This window comes from Vigna unguiculata, chromosome 9, assembly GCF_004118075.2.
Source record: "Vigna unguiculata cultivar IT97K-499-35 chromosome 9, ASM411807v1, whole genome shotgun sequence".
NCBI lineage: Eukaryota > Viridiplantae > Streptophyta > Magnoliopsida > Fabales > Fabaceae > Vigna > Vigna unguiculata.
The window spans coordinates 36,522,905-36,541,391 of record NC_040287.1 but is presented as its reverse complement, the minus strand read 5'-3'; the positions used below and the strand labels follow the sequence as shown (position 1 = coordinate 36,541,391).

General features: G+C 25.6%; 1 protein-coding gene across 1 annotated transcript; it reads right to left on the bottom strand.

Moving 5' to 3' along the window:
• Positions 1-603: 603 nt before the first annotated feature.
• Positions 604-4,165, bottom strand: LOC114162477 (protein SAWADEE HOMEODOMAIN HOMOLOG 2-like). Its single transcript, XM_028046390.1, has 9 exons — positions 3,984-4,165; positions 3,501-3,586; positions 3,371-3,416; positions 3,136-3,217; positions 2,614-2,674; positions 1,569-1,620; positions 1,298-1,441; positions 1,100-1,219; positions 604-1,011 (listed from the first exon to the last, which is right to left on the bottom strand). Exons 1-9 carry the CDS (start codon positions 4,038-4,040, stop codon positions 967-969), a joined length of 693 nt encoding a protein of 230 aa, XP_027902191.1. The 5' UTR covers positions 4,041-4,165; the 3' UTR covers positions 604-966.
• Positions 4,166-18,487: the final 14,322 nt, after the last annotated feature.

Sequence of the window (18,487 nt, the reverse complement as noted above, 5' to 3'; positions counted from 1 at the left end):
GTATATAAATGAATTAATAATGCTTTTGTTCTCACACATGTAATAAAATTTTGACCTATTGGGCATGATGATGATGATATTATTGTTCAATAGCTTACCAGTTATCTTCTGAGTTCAGTAATTGTTGCATGAACCAGAAGACTCAAACCATAAAGTCAACTAACAATTTGAGCTATTGCTTAAAAGATATAAAGCCAAATTGGTCCCTCATTTTTTTATTAATTCTAAAATTTGTCAAATGGTTATGATTAGTATGTTTGTCATGTAAATTTTGATTTGTACATAACTGTGCTAACTTTTTGATAAAACCTTCAAAACTTTTTGATAAAACCTTCAAAATTTATATTATGATGTTATCTACATGACATATCAGATGTTGTTCCTCAGGATAAATAATTAAAACCGACTAACAAATCAACCACACTGTCTGTCGTATTTTGTAACGAGAAACTGTATTTTTCTTAATTTATTTATACAGATTAGACGGATAATTTTAGTTAATGATGATTATAGGATACATTTTATCAAATTTACTAATTCCTCTCTTGATGCACAGAATATACAAAGTCTTTATGTTACATGTATGATCACAGCAATCATATGTATTCATCAAATAAATCTTAATTCTACTCATTCAACCTTAATCATTTTGTCTGTCGTATCATTCAGTTCCAAGAACATAATAATTATCTTACCATAATGAAAAACGAAAACATCTGTTCCACAATTGAGTCACCCCAAGGGTACATAATTGAAACTTGTCTTTTGACTTGCCATAATCTACTAATAATGATAAGCAAAAAAAATCTAATTGACTATTAACCATTTTCCAATAGTTTTTTCCCATCAAAACTCCATGCCAAGTGTCAGTGCTAGCTGCTTCCTACTGCACCCAGGTTATTGGATGAATTCTTGAAAACTTGAAAACTCACTTGGGACATAGAAAATAACTCATTCCAAATACACCTAATATTTTGCTCTGCGACAAAGTCTTCTCAACCGAACGCTCTCCTGGAAATGATAAACATAACATTAAAAGCTTGTAAATTACACACAGAAACGTTAACACATTAACACATCCAATTGAAGAAATATGCACCTCACTGTTGTCATGATCATATCTTATTAAGATGAGACACCTGCAACCTCTAATATCATGCATTCTCCTTTGGATCTCTACAATCCGAGCATCAAAGTAAATAGCTTGATCTCTCCTCTCCTAAATTTCAATTGGAACTGTCGTTAGATACAGTTACCAGTGATGCAACCTAACAAGAGAAAATTCAGCCTAATTCACCTGGAAGCATAGGACAGAGTCTCCAACATTCAGGTTCGAACACTCCGAGTTTTCCAATGGTATAGAGCGTTGGCGGACTGAACTTTTAATATTGATCCACTCATCTTCCTCAGCCCCAAATCCAACAAATCTGACATGGACTTCCTTTAACAAAAGGAAAGAGTATCTCAGATGGAAAAATCTAGTAACTTCTATGAGGGAAAACAATTTATGAATTCACTAACAAGTCTTCTAACACAAAGGTATCAACATCATGATTGTTGAAACTTACAGCTTCCCCTGTGCTAAGGAATCTGTGAGCAAGAAATGCCTCAACATCATACCTGCAATTACACAGTATTTAGAAATTGCATGATTGATCAGAACAGTGATGCTTAATATAATACGCTTCTATCGCAGCAGATCAGTAAAATTTATGAGAATCAGTAATTATATTTTCAAAAACAGAATAAAAAAGAAGGAAAAGTACAGTTCAACCAATAAGAAAAAAATAAACTACTCAGAATATTTCAGCAGGGAAAGAATAATAGAGACCAAACCCCATGGTTAACCATTATAGTATTATGGTATAATTGTTAAACTTCTAAATATCTTTTCCTAGAATCAATAGAAAAAACAGCTAGCTTAGGATTTCACAAAGTGATGAAAAACAGAACTGTCCAGGTACAATATCCAACATCACCATAAAAAAAGCAGCTAGTTTAGAATTTCACAAAGTGATGAAAGACAGGAGTGTTCAGGTACAATAACCAATATAACCATCTCGTTTATTTGTATGTTAAAAAACACTATTTAAATAATCCATCTGGATCAATCCACAAGCAACTCCATAACTGTCTATTTATTAAAAAGAGGGAAAACAATTGTATTAGAACTTAGAATACAAGGAAATAATTGGATTATATAGATGCAAGAGCGCCTCCTATTTTTAAGAATATTTTTAAGAATATCTCTACAAGGGAACTCCAACAGAAGTTCTATCTTTGGAACACAATAGAATGGAGCAAATGCAAAAAGAAAGACTTGGACAAGTCCAGCCACACAGAATGTGTCTTTTCATGCTAATGCATGTCAAGGGGACACAGATATATGATCAATATCAACAATTGAAGGAACTCCAAAATAACCATGCCAACAAGCATTATAATGCACATGTGGGTTTATAATGGTGGAAAACTTTACATGAAGTTTTCTTGAATGCTTCTGAAAGGTATATATGGAACCCTTTCACTCAATAACATTAAAATTCAAAATACATCATAAACACAGATCACAAATAGAATTTGAGCTAACTGCAATAATCTCCATGTACTTACCATGCCCCGTCTTTTGATGATTTTGCTTCAAATTCCAACTCTGATGGATCTTGCATAACATCTGCCGTAAAACAATCAGTTCAGGCACACTCTCACCAGATAAAGTCATTTAATTAGGAGTTTCCTTGGATATATCAATAAATAAAAAGTCTAGCAGTTAACTATACCAAAAAGGAGAAGGAAAGTAGAAAGTGAAAAAGATCTTCTGGAGAGAATTTTGTTATCACTTTCATTTTCATATTTTGTTCAACCAAACACATCCTAATAAAATAAAGGAGCATAAAAGTCATAACTTAGGCAGCTGCAATTATATTAAATAATCAATGTTGATGATTATTTGAATACTTAAGATTGCACAGACACCAGAGACATCAAACATAAGATAGGTAACCTATCATAACTCAGGCAGCTATGACACATGCTACAATTATACTAAATAATCTAATCTTGATCATTAGAATGTTTGAAGGTAGCATAACTACTGACTATGCTGAGAACCATAAGGTCCACCAGAAGACTCACCTTCCGTATGCTTAGGAACCATCAACTCACTGTTAGGGACTTGGGGTAAGTCTTGGAGCCTTGCCTGAAACCAATCTTCAATCTAGAATTTCCTCCAAAATAAAGGATTAATGAAAAAACTATTTTAGAAAGAACAAAAATAAACAATATCTGAATACATCTGCACTATTTGAAGGATATGTATGCACAAGACATTAAGTAAATAAAATAAGAGTTAGTAAAAAAGGAAATTAACCTCTGTCCATTTTATGACCGGCTTCCCTGCGCGACCAGTGGAACGACTGCAATACTCAAACACTCCTCAATGACAATACTTCATTTATTACTAGAAAATAATCCAAAAATTATTAATAAATAAAACTCACTTGAAACTTCCAGCCAGTTTTTGGTAAAACTCTCTGCTCCATGTTACCCCTTTAGGTTCTTTCAAGAATTTTTCCATTTTCTCAATCTGTTTGTCAAGAGCAAAGCAAGTTCAAATCATTAACAGAACATGTTAAACCACACCCTCTACATTCTACAACCAGGGTTTAGAAAAGAGGTCTGCGATCTAGATTTTTAGACTGTTCAAAACTGCAAAATGTCCATAGTTATGGCTATCTAGATACAATACAAGGTATCAGTTTACTATTCACTAACTTCAAACAAGACATGCATAACATTTTTTTAAGCAATGAACCCTGAACTACAAACTTTATAATTAGTCATACTAAACTAATTCCAAATAGACCGAAAGGAACATAATTAAAGCATTTGAAAACTGTTGAATTTTTAGGGAAGACAAAAAATAAGTTCAAGAGAAAGATGTGACACTTATGGCCATTATAACTATAATATTATAATAATACCTCTGCATTTGTAAATCCAGAAAAGACCTCTCGGTTGCGAGGGCGCAGGCGGTCCATGAACTCAAAATCGTCTCTTTCAATGAAAAAACAATTTTCTATAGATTAAATTTCTCGGCTAGGAACCAACATGCATGAAACCCTAACAAAATTTTCTCTCTCTCTTTTTAGTTTGGGGGAAATGGGTTCAGTGATTTCTTCTTATTTAAATAAGTGGAAGCGACGGTCTATTTTTTAAAATAAAATAATAATAATTACATAAATTATTAATAATTTATAATTCATTATGCTATTTAAACAAGTGATTTAAAATATGATGTAATATGATGTAAGAAATCTGAATGTAACTAAATTTAGTATTTAGATACTTTATTTTTTATTTTTTATGAATTTAAAATAAGAATATAAGAGATGCATATTTAAAAAATCTTGTAAATAATAAAGAAATATAATTATTATTAGAAAATGTTTACTTTGAAATTGTTTCGATATGTATTATAATAAATATGTTTATTTTTATATTATTAAATTTTATATTGAATAAATATTTTCAAATATATAAGATGGATTTTTAATTTAAATAAGAATTTTTATTACATATACTATGTTGTAGTTAAAATTTAAAAATATTTAAAAACATTTTAGTTTGTAATGGATTAGAAAATGGTTAATTTGAAATTGTTTCAGTATGAATAGTAACTATGTTTATTTTATATTATTAAATTTATATTAAATAAATATTTTTCAAATATATAAGATGTATTTTTAATTTAAAAGTATTTTTAATTTAAAAGTATTTTTAGTACATATACTATGTTATAGTTAAAATTTTTAAAATTTTTAAAATATTAAAAGAAAAATTTTAGTTTGTAATAGATACATTATTCAAAAAATATTAGAGATTAAGAATATGAACAAAATAAATTACTTTTTTTATAGATAATATTCTCATTGAGAAAAATTGTTGAGTTAGTTTAACATGTTTGAAGATCTATTATACAATGTAATACTAAATCTTAACTTCAGAATACATTTAAAGGGTTTCTTGTCCAGAGGGATTTCATACAAGGGCTAAGACCTAGTTGTTCTAGATCATTATAAATATAGTGTTGTAAGAATTACATAATTATTTTATATATTTTTACCTATTTACAAATTCAATCAATTTCATTAAGATAATGACTAATATCACATGTGATAATACTAATATAACTAATTTAGTACATTATTGCACATGTTCAAGATCAAACATTTGTTCTTTGTATATACTAACTATATTTGAATAAAAAATTAAAAAAGTGTAAGATGATTTATTTTAAGTAAACCGATTCACTGATTTATTTCTCTTTAAAACTAAACATATTGAATTAGTTCAGATCATCGTATACTAGTTGGGAAACTCTTTCATTAATTAATGAAAGGAAAAATATAAAATATAGTCAATTTTTAATGAAGGTATTTAAAAAATAAAAAATAAAAAACTACTTTAAAAATGTTGTGATGTATTACTGGTCTTCTCACCTAAATCATACAGTAGAGTTGGTAATTTGCTTTTAATCCTTACACAACAAGAGAAAGGAACTTTATTTATTAATATTACATTTATTTTATAATAAAAACAATATATCAGATAGGGTTTTTTAAAATATAAACACAAAACTTTAAAATAAGAAGATCTCGTCTATTTGTACATTGGTCCAACTATAAAATCTTCAATTATTTACACCAATAAAGTGATCATTTAAAAAAAAAACAAGACACAAAAAAATAAGAGTAAGCTAATGTAATTAGAAGACTAAATTATTTATAAATATAGTTACACAAATCATACAATATCTATCATTCAATTTCATATATACACTTAAGACTATGATTCAATTATCTGGATATTTACGTTGATATCGAATCCTGGTAAGTTATGCACTTGTAGTGGTATTTCATTCTCTGCAGAGCGGGAGATAAAGAGTTATGCTCTACCACATACAACGTTAGTCTATTAATACTTTTGGTCAAGGTAAAACCTCTAGCCTGAGACCTCCTACTCCTCTCACCACGTACCTTATTCCTCTCTATTTGAGAATTTGAATAGTTATTAGAGCGTCAAGATAACTTCTAACTGGATCCTTACATCAATGCATCATACATTACACAATACTAGTTCTCCTTGTATTAGTATCAACAAATTCTAATCCATCGAGTATCTCTTAATCAATCATAATGAAAACCATAAACATGTTTCACATTAACCACAAAACACCTTAAAATAGTTAAATAAGAGAAACATACAAAACAGGACAAATAACGCTAAACATAAAATACATCAAAATGTTGAAAATCATTTCTCTAACTAAAGACTTCAAAACAAAGATCCAACTGGTCAAAGTGAAGAATCATGTGTATAAGATCAGTTGTCAAAATTTCAGCTAAATTTGACTATTAACGAAGTGGAATCTTCATTTTAGTAAAGGAACACTAATCAGAAAAATAGGGTGGCGCCCGACACTCAGCCTTGGAATTTCCTGACTTTTAACATCCAGCGGCACCGAGTTAGGGACCTAGCGCCTGACGGAACTATAGTGGCGCCCGTATCAGAAACAACAATTTGGAAAATTTTTATCATATGCAATTGACTGATTGGGCACCTTTCTTTTAGTGTTTTTTACTCTAAGTGGTTTTAGAGAGTTAAAAATCATACTCAATCACTCAAAACACATATTATACTTTTTTCCCAAATCAAGACCAAACACAAATCAAAATCAACAATTCAACATACAACTCATCAATTTAACAAACCACATATCTAATAGTTCAACATACAACTCATCAATTTCACAAACCACATCAAATTAACTATCAAAATGATCAATTAAATAAAAAATTAACTTCCCTTACCAGTGAGACAATTTAGACAACCCAAAAGAGTATCAAACCCTTTTTTCAAAGCTAACAGAGCTCACAACTCAACCTACAAACAACATAATCATGATTAGGGAACATCATTAGAACCACTAATAAGTGAAAATTCACAAAGAAAACTCACATGACACCTGCAAGTCAAGGTTTCCCACATGCACAAAAATTAAAACCGGACAAAATAAAATTGTAGAAGATCAACTTACTCAGTTTAAGAAATTGATTTTGATAGAACTAGAGAGCTCCGAGTCACCCTAACCCTGACGATCTTTGATATTCAAACAAATTAACACAAGAGTGAAAGATATAGAGAAAAAGAAAAATAACCCTAAAAACAAAGTTCCTAAAGAGATAAATATTTGAAACTGATAAAACTCTTTTATAAACCTTTTATTTATACTTTAACGGTTTCATATTAATTGTAATTAAGCATTAATTATTTTAAACAATTTATCAATTTTAAAATTCCGTTAGCACTCATTCGATATACAAAAAATTAAGAAAATAATTGCTTGTATATTATTTTTTTTTACATCGACCATGCAGCTTTTAAGACACTCTGTCAGATATTGAGTTGTAATGTATTTTCTTTAGGATTTTACTACTACTAAAAACATATATAATGTTTTTTGGAATGAACTTTTTAAAATATATGAAATAGATTTTGAAAAAAATTCAAACAATTTTTTTTAGTATTCTTTTCTCTTGTTTTTTATTCAACATTTCTTTTTCTTCTTGTCTCTGCAACAATAATGATGATGGAAACCGCAACGGTGATAATGTTTGACAGGGTGTATTTAGTAATTTTGGGGTGTAGGAAACACTGACCATATCTCTAATAACAAACCTCTGGGGCTGTATGGGCCTCAATCATCTAAACTCAATATTAGTATGATTAAAATATTTTGACCTATTCTTTTTTTATTCCTTTTTAATTTACTATTTTAATCACTTTTTTTTTAATTTTTTTAGTGGTATAAATAAAATTGGTTAACATATCATTATCTAATTAGTATCGAGTCAAATATCTCTTCAAATCGAATGGTTTTGTGGGCATTTTTTTTGTTTTAATATGAAGACAAACAGGGCTTAGTGGTTATATGGAACAAAAGAGAAGGTCATATTGTTCGATTACTGTTAACATAATAATAACATTTTACACTTTCTAATACTTTTTCTGCATTGTATAATTTTAATATAGATTTTATTCACACTACATATTTTCAATGTTAATTTAATCTTAAGTTAACTTCTACACCCATCTTCATTCTAATATTAGTTTGAATGTTACCTTAATTAAGGATAATTAAATAAAATTATAATATTTGTTCTAATTTTATTTAAATAAAATTTATAAACTCATTTATCAATAATAATCTTAATAACATTAATGTTAAATTATAATCTTAATATAATATTGATTTTAAGTCATAATTTTTAATTGAAAGTGGAACCAAAATACTAATCTTAATTATAATATTGTTATAATACATCTGCTCAGTTTCACATCGCTTCACTTAGAAGTCGAAGTTAAATGCAATTTAAATACTTCTTCCTCCTATAAGGCATATTTGAAGAACAAAACAATGATAGAGCTTTATGCTCCAAAGCGAGAAATATCTCGGGAACACAGTGATTGTTCCTAACGATGCTGCCAGAAAGATTTGGGTCGGGTCGGAACATCATGCCCACTGTGGGGCTAGACTGGTGCAAGAGGATATGTAGAGGAAAATGCAACACCATCTGGAAGAATTGAGGCGCTTTTAAGGCTTGGGAACATGGTGGTGATGCTTTCGGCGCCCACCGTGGGATCGACAATTTCCTTTACCCTCGACCAAAAGACTTGTTTCGGTATATCCAATAAGTCTCATATCGTTTAGAAGTCGAGGTTAAACACAGTTTAAATATTCTTTCATTCCTTCACTCTCTAAGGTGTTTTTTAAGAACAAAATCGTAACAAAATTCCACACTGTGAAGCAAATAATACCTCGAAAATATTGTGATCTTGCCCTCTTGACTGGGTGGCTTGTTCCGGTTTGTAGAGAACATAACAAATGTTAATTTTAAATTCTAATCGTGATTAAAAATTAACCAAAATTGATATTAATTTAACTATACATTTAAATTCTAAATTAAAAAAAAGTACTGTGTAAAATATTTAATTAAATAATATACAATGATACACAAGTGACGAGAGCTGAGGTTTGCATGATCAATGTGGTTGGCGGCTGCTACTAAGCCACCCACACTAATATATTTTAACTCTTAATGTGAATAAGGACAGACTCAAGCATGAGGAATTTTTCTATTCATTATTTATCTTAATTTTAATTTCTTACCAAAGTTTTATTAGCTACGGACACTTTATTGTGTGTGTGAGAAAGTTTATAATTCTTTATATGCATGGCCCAAGGCTGCATTTAATATAATATTATTCAAAAATTTTAACTATTTCACATGTTTCAATTCAAGAGTGAGGTCTCACTCCACCTTTATGCAAGAATAAAAACTCGTTGACTTCATTTTTTAAACCATATTAGAATCCACACATTAGAGGTATATTATAACTTTTGTAGCCGTCATGGCTTTCCATGTTGTACAATTTTTGTATGGACTTTTGTTTTAAACAAAAATAAATGTATAGATTATACTGTAATGAAAATTTATAATAAATAAATACTTTGGATATGTAAATTATACTTTAAATTTGTAATAAATAGTTTAAATCAATTAAAACAATGATTCACTTTTCTTAATATCAATAAAATATGTGTTTATAGGCGGTGACAGAGCTTTTTGTCTGTGTGTGTGAGGCCCTCTTCTTCAATTTTTTTCTTTTATAAATAAATTAGCACGTAAATAAAATAAAATTGTTTTTAATTGATATATTTTATATATTTGGCAACCTCCCGAGTTTGTATATTTGAAAAATAATATTCGAATTCCTAATATATATTTTTAAGCTTCGCCATTATAACGTTTAGTTAAAAAGTTACGAAGAAACATAGAGAATTAAAAAAAGAAAAAGTAATTACATAGATGATAATTTTATAAAACTAACCATTTATATATATATATATCAAAGAATATTGTTACATTAAATATAGGATAAGAATTAAGTAAGACATATTACAAATCATTTACCCAAAACATTAATTATTACTATTTATTAATATTTATAAGACTTGTTTAGTAATTTGAATTATATATTTAGATACTTAATTCTTTTTTTTTATATTTGATTTTGGCTCAATTTGAATTTTATTTATGAAAAAAAATGAAATATGTGGTTTCTTATATTAAATCGTCGTTAACAATGGTCGAAAATACCATAGTCAAAATCTAAATCATATTTTATCTTATAAATCTTCTAATTTTGATACTGGGTATATTCAAATTACAAGATAACTGATATTTTAACATAAAACACTTTAAAATGATTTCAAGCAAATTTAACATAAGATACTACATCGAATTTTTTTATATAAATAAGACTCAATTAAGATTTTTTTTTAAATAATAACTCAATTGAAGTAATATATATATATATATATTTCAAAGTGAATAAAATATCTAAACATAGGAACCCAAGTTACTAATTAAGTCTATTTATAATATATTAAATTCATAATAAAATATTATACATATGTAAATAATTATATAATTTATATAAAAAAAAGTATTACGACTAGAGATATCATATTAGATATGTAACTTGATGATTTAACACACCATTTTTTACTTTAGGAAACAACAAAATATGGTATGAAGTTAAAAAAGTGTGTCATAAACTTTAAACAACACTTTTTTGTAGGCGTGAAATAAGATAGATAGATTTGAGATTTAAATCGTAAAATTAAAAGATTTTACAATTATACATAATATTTACGAGTTAGATTCCACGTATAATCGTAACATAATATAATCGGTAAAATTATCCTATAAAATCATAAAATCGTTGCACCGTCTCTTCACCTCCTTAAATCTAAACATAAGTTGTTACCATTCGATTAAAAATTGAAACAATTGCTATTAAAATTCATTATTCAAATAAAAGTTAATACAAATCTACAACACCACAACCCCATCCAATCAAAAATCAATATAATTAAAATTTTCTTTTCTTTTTTGTCACAAATTTTGGATGCACATGAAACATTTATTTTGTCTATAATTTCATTTGAATTTTCTTTGTATCTTGTACTTTATTATTTAATTTTAAAGGTTAAAATTGAATTAATTTATACTTCCACTAAAATTCAATAATTAAGTTTAATGAAGTATTCAAAAAATGATGGAGTTTTGTAAACTTAAGTTTAATCAAAGATCGTAAGAGATTAATTTTATTTTCATGTATATGTAGTTGGTAATATATATATATATATATATATATATATATATATATATATATATATATATATAAACTAGACACACACATGAAATTGATTATAAAACTGATTCCATCACTTATATATAGAGTTGTCAAAATGGATTGGAATTCGTTAGCCAATCCGGCTCACCATAGGTTCGGACCGGATTGGGTTAAATTTTTTTTACAAATTTCAATATGGGATAATTTTTGACTTGGCTCACTCAGATTGAACCCGTAGTGAGCCGAGTTGGTGAGCCAATCCGCAAATAAAGGGTTACATAGTATTTTTTTTAATAAGTTGGACATTATTAAGTTTGCATTTGGATCATGTTAAGTTATTTTTTTTAGCCAACATATAGATAATTTGTATTTGTTGTGATTTTAGTTTGTATTTGGATTGTATTAAAGTTTATTAGATTTTAATTAGAATTATAATGTAGTTTTAACTTAAAAAATAAATAAAATAATTATATTTTTCTTAATTAAATGAACTCGCGAGTCAATCCGTTTAACTCACCAATTAATAATAGGTCAGATTGAGTTCAAATTTTTTTACTCACTAATAAGTAAATCAGATTGAATTAACTCACTAAATAATTAATCCGACGATGAATCGAGTCCGATCAAACTTAATTGTCCGATTGACGGCTCTACTTGTATATAAACTAACACACATAAACAAATACACACCTATACCATGAATTCTGTTACATAAATGATTTCATCACTGGCTCTATTTAAGTATTACAGTAGTACAATTTTTACTTTCTCTTTATTTGAGACATGTATGCAACCATCGATTGATCAAATATGAGCGTGTTATAATAAGAGAGTATATGACAAGAACCAATTGATAGTCTAATGAGGCTAATGAAAATTCATAGGCATATTCTTTTCTATGATATAAAAAATTATATAGTTACTGTTATAATTGTAAAACTAAATATAAATATTTTTTTTAATTTTATTGCAAATGATTTTTATTTATTTTGTAGATATTTTTTGATTATATAATTATTTTAATTAAAAGAAAAATAAAAAAAAGTCAAATAAAAAAATAGTTAAGTTTTAAAAAATATAATAAAATTATTAAAATAATTGTTTTCATTTAAAATAATTAATCAAAAGATGAAATTAAAAACAAAATGCACATATAAAAAATATTTTTCTTTATATAAATAATATATATGTAATAAACTAAAATTATAAAATTATACAATGATAATATTTGAAAAATAAATTACCATTTGTCATATATTATAAACGCAAATGTTGATATACTTTTTTTTGAGAATAAAGAAATAATTTTGTTTGAATATTAAAAACAGAAGTCATTCTTGAATTTTGCAAGAAATATTAGGTAATATATAAAGAAACTTCTTGATAAGCACGTCCAAGGGAGGTGTATCCAGTGACCACAATATTCTGGGGAGGTGTAGAGTGGCTAAATTCTCCAATGGTGATTTTCTTTTTCCTTTTTCAATGATTCACGAACTTTCACACATATAGAATAAAGTTATGTGAAAATAAAATGAGTTTTTGTTTGAATAAAATTTTGTAAAAATATATGTTAGGATAAAAAAATCATAATTATATTATTTTTTAAAAAAGTAAGTTGATTTTTAATTTTTCTTTAACCAAATTTAGTTTATTACTTTGTTCTTAATGAATAATTATGGAGAAGTTCAAATTTGTCAAACACCAAGAATGTATCATTCATCTCATCGGTGGATGGTTATGATTGCCAAAAAATAATTTCTTCATCATTGATTTGAAATAGTTATTGTTTGATTGATTAATGTAAAAGCAAATTACTTATTAATAATTAACACAATTATGGAATAATAAGAAAATTATGAATGGAAATTTGTTACTAATATTTTCATACATGACATATCAAAGTTAATTTTTCAGATATTAATAAAATCACTGTTTTTGCTTCTAGAAAAAGAGAAGTCTCTTATTTGAAATTTCTTCAGTTTTGAACTTCTGATTTCAACGCGGAAGCTACCACTTTTTGTTGACAAAAAGTTAATTAAAGTTTTCACATTTATGTACAGTTAACATAGCGTGAATTATATATTGAATTAAAATCTCTTTTAATTCTAAAGTACTAGGCGGTTCATATCTATTTTGAAAAAAAAGAGAGTTTTATTTAATACATCATTAGTTGAATTATGCATTTTAAATCCGATAAATTTCATCAACTCGTTTACATAATAAATATATAATAATTGTTTTTAAATAATTATAAATATTATGTATGTACATGTGTATTGTATGCATTGTATTTACATTCTAAGAAATATTAAAAATATTTACTTTGAGATATATTTTTCTTAATAAATAATTTTTTAAATTACTCAATTAATATAATGCGTAATAATTACACCATTAATTAAAAACTTCAGTTTTCAGCAATTGCTGATAATAACCTAACTTTAAAACAATACATTATTTAAATTATTTTAGAAAGAGAAAGTAATGAAGACTATAGTGGGTACATGTTTAAAAGAATAACAAATATAATTGTTTCGGTATGAAAATGACTATTCTTATAAAGATCCTGTGAAAGTTCAATATGTTATATGCTTATTCACGTTAAATTTATAAGATAATTAGAATCTAATTAAGTCTTATTAAAATTTACCAATTTTTAATTTACACTTCATTGCAACTAATAAAAAAAATAAAGGGAATATTAAATAATGTTAAATGTATACCGTAAGTCAATATTGTAAACACCAATAATGGAAGGTCTTTAAATATATTAATTGAATTTTTTATTTCTTATTTTGGCAATTAAAGGAACGAGTGTTAAAATATGAACAACCAATAAAAGGCAAAGAAATGTAAAGATAAAGAGCGTTTCAACGTCAAATGGATGACCCATTCATTCTTGAATACCGACTTTGTATTTGAAAGGTTTCAAATTCAAAAACTATTTGAAATTCCGACAAAATTGAACTTTGTGTTTGAAAGGTTTAAAAACCAAAAATTTGTTGAAATCCCCACAAAATTTGAATACAAGAAAATATAATATATTAAATTAATTAGTTAGAACTATAAGATAGACTTTTGAGTATGAATGTGTGTAACACACTTAAAAAGTAGGTAATAGAAACTAGGTTATGTGTTATTTTGTTAAAATTTGGTAAATTATGTTGAATTTTTAACTTCATAATTTAGTTTTTAGTTTGTTTTTGTTAAGTTTACCGGTGTAAAAGCTGAATCAGACGGGTTCGTTTTTTTTCAAATTAAAATTAAAATAAACATATTTAAATGAATAATTTTGTTATATCATATTAATTTTAAATAAATATAAAAAATATTATAGTTTAAATCATTAATACTTATAAATTAAATTTAATAACTAATTATAATAAATTATTTAATATTTAAATATAAAAATTTATTTAATTAGAGATATTAATTAATTAATTAAAATTTTAAAAAATATTTATATAATTAAATATTTATATATATATATATATATAAATAAATAAAAAACGGGTTTAATATGACTAGTTAGTCCGAATTTTTCATTTTTAGCTAATTAATAAAAAAAAGTCAAAACGATACTTATTTTATTATCTTAATAAAAATTTCATTGGAAAATTTTTTGTATTAATAATATTGTTTTTTACATTAAAAAAGATTGTTTTATTTTTTAACTGAGATATTGAAATAAGAATTTGTACACATCACCATTGTCCTTTTCTTTGAAAAGAGGATCAACACATGATCTTTATGCATATATTTTAATAGGCACCTTCATTCTATACTTAACAACTCATATATTAAGAAATTAATATACATGCACATGCATATATAAAGACTAAATGTTTTTTATGCAAATTTAATGCCTATGGCATATAGTAAACCATGGCTTTACGATGTTTCATCCTTATCACTTGTTAATAACAACAGAGAATTCACTAAATATTAAATATAAAAAGAAATAGAATAAACACTTTTAAAATCGACAGTGTTTATTCACATGAAAAATAAAGGTGTTAATAGCTTCAAGATAAATACTCTTATACTAATTTGGCTTTATTTGTTGGTATTTTTAGAAGAATTTGAAGTGAATATATGAATAGTTTTTTAATTTTTATTAATGTACATACTCTTATTTATGTTGAATTTACGTGATTCATCAATATTTTGGAGCATGTTTGGGTGCATAACTTTAAAGACTTTCGTTGTCCAAATTTTGATCTCGTATTGGATGACGTCTAAATTAACATTAGAGGAAATGTTCGACGTCACATAATACAATTGACCGATGTCAAAATTATCCCTTTATCTACAAAAATGCCACCATTCATTTTTGACGTTGAGTTTATCGTGGGTAGACGTTAAAGACTTTTTTTTGTATTAGTGTTGGAAAGTGATATTCTCTAATTTGTCATGGTTTCTTTGAGTCTTAGAGAAATATGACGTCTACATTTCTATATGCATATTCCATTCAAAATTTCTCATATTTTTCATTAAGAAAATCATTGTGTTGATAAGTTAGTTAATTTAACTTTCATTCATAGAGAACAATATAAGTGGTTTAATGTTTTACTTCTATATATTTATTAATCTTTTTTTTTTATAATTTATATAATTTATCTATATTTTATAAAATATAAAAATTATTATAGATTTGATGTGATCCTTCCTATCTTATATTTTTTATTTTTTTAATAAATATTCATATAATAACAAATTATTGATGAATGTTGAGATGTCAAAATTCATAATAAAATTTAATATAACTTTATTGGAAATTCTTAAATAAATCCATGCTATTTTTGATTCCATGAACTATTAAATAAGAGGGTGATTAAAAAATATATATGAACTATTAACAGTTATGTACTCGTAGAAAAAAAAAATAGAGTATATTACATATTTAAATCAATCTAAAAAACTAAATACTTTTGTAAAGGTTATTTAAATTGTTCTTCTCTATGTGCATTTTTACATTGATACGTAAGTGTTGTATACATTGTAATTAATATATTATCGATTAATATGTTTTATTTGCGTCTAAATTGTTTGATTTTGTTCACTAAACATAACGTTAAACTCGGACCTGAACGTTATCTATAACAATATATAAAGGGAATTTCTCTTTTTGTGTCCACATTTTAAAATACCAATTTTATCCTTTAAATATAATAATTTTTAAATTTTTAAAAATTGATTGTTATCTTTACAAGCTTCTTATAAAATCGGCTATCTTTGATTTTTCTCTTCTTCTTTATTTATTCTTTCATCTGTTATGATATATTTCATTTTATTTTTAATAAATATAATTTTAGTTTATATATTAACTTAATAACATTACAATATTATCACCTATTAATATAATATCACACATATTTGAAAAATGTATACACACAGGCGCGATAGCGCATGTCTTTACTCCAGTAATACATAATGTAGTTCAATTGAAAATAATTAAGTTTTTCTGTTGACGTAAAGGATTATTATTTATTAATTATTTGTCTTAAATTAACATATGCATTGTCTTAAATAATAAATTTATTTTATTATCACATAATTTATATTAAATTTATTCTAAAGTATTTATTTTTTAAATTAAAATTATCAAATTATTTTGTTAAATATATTTAGAAACTGAGCCATCTGTCACATTAATAATCGAAGAAATTTATCATCGATATCTTTATTATGAAATAAATATCAGTAATTGTTATGATTTAATTTTAAAATTTATCGTGTTAAATTATACGTGCGTAGTCTTAATATTGGTTTTAAAATGTCTAAAATCTTCTGCGTGACTTGTGATTTATTTTTTTGCCATCAGAAGTAGTAAAATTGTTTAAATCAAAACCAGTTTAAAAAAAAAACACACTATTTACTACACTAATTGTAATCATAGCTAATACATATCTACTATATACATCAGCTATTAATTAAAAGCATTTTTTATATTTTATATTAATATTATTTATATTAACCTTTGGATTGATATAAATGTTAAAAAGTAATTAATAAAGAAAATATTATTTCTAACAAGGATATATTTATCAAGTAACAATTTATATTTCTTTAATTGATTTTGTGAGCTTGATTTTCAAAGTGTAGATACATAGATCCCATTCAAAGAGACATGTAATACTATTCCTTTCTCACAAATAAATTATTAATATTTTACTTGGAAGTCAACCAAAGCCAACTATAGGACGTTGGAAATCTCGAAGGTTATTTTAAATTGGATTTTTCTTTTAATAAATTATTTTTTCATCCGCAACATAATTTAATATTTAGAGTCCAATACCATCGGAATCAACCATGTGTTGTACATATCATTATTTTAATATATCAACTAACTATAGAAAAAGAGAATAAAAAACTAAACAAAATCATCAACAAACTAAAATTAGATTCTGAATTTGACATAGAAATTAGAATACTAAAATTACATAATTATAACTCAAATTAAAATTGCAACCAAGCATTATTTTAGAGAAAAAAACATTTAACCTAGAGTACTTAAACTTTACTCTTTTCAAACTTTAATTTTATCTTAATTGATTCTTTAATTTTATTCAATTTATAAGACACCTGAAACTTTAATTTTGTTTTAATTGATTTTTAAACTTTATCTTTTATCATAAATAAATATTTAAATTTTTTAATTTAATTATAATCCTTTTTTGAAACTAATTAATTTTGTACAATTAATTTTTTAACAGTTTTTAAGTTAATTAATAAATAATAATAGCAAGAATAATAATAGTAATAATAATAATCTTAATAATAATAGTGGTAGTAATAGTAGTATAATTATAAGAAGAATAGTTTTAATAAAATTAAACTTTTATATGTATTTAGAAAAGAAGATAAAAGTTTAAATATCAAAGATGAAATCAAAGTTAACATTTTTTCCTATTCAATTGATTCTCAAACGACATAAAATAATTACTATTATTTTATTTGCATTATCATCATAGTTATACATGGAATTAGATTCAATAAATAAAACCCTGCCTTAGTTGCAGCATATATCATTGGAGAAGTAACGTAAATCAAGCCATGTTGTTCTTAAATTAGCACCTGAAGTTAAATTAAACTGTGGGTCAGGAAGTGAGTAACAATCATGAAAAAAAAAGAAGGGATTTTTATATTTTATAGTCAGTAAAATGTAAAGATTTGAATTTTTTGTAAGACCCATTTAAGATTTAGAGAGATATTTAAACCT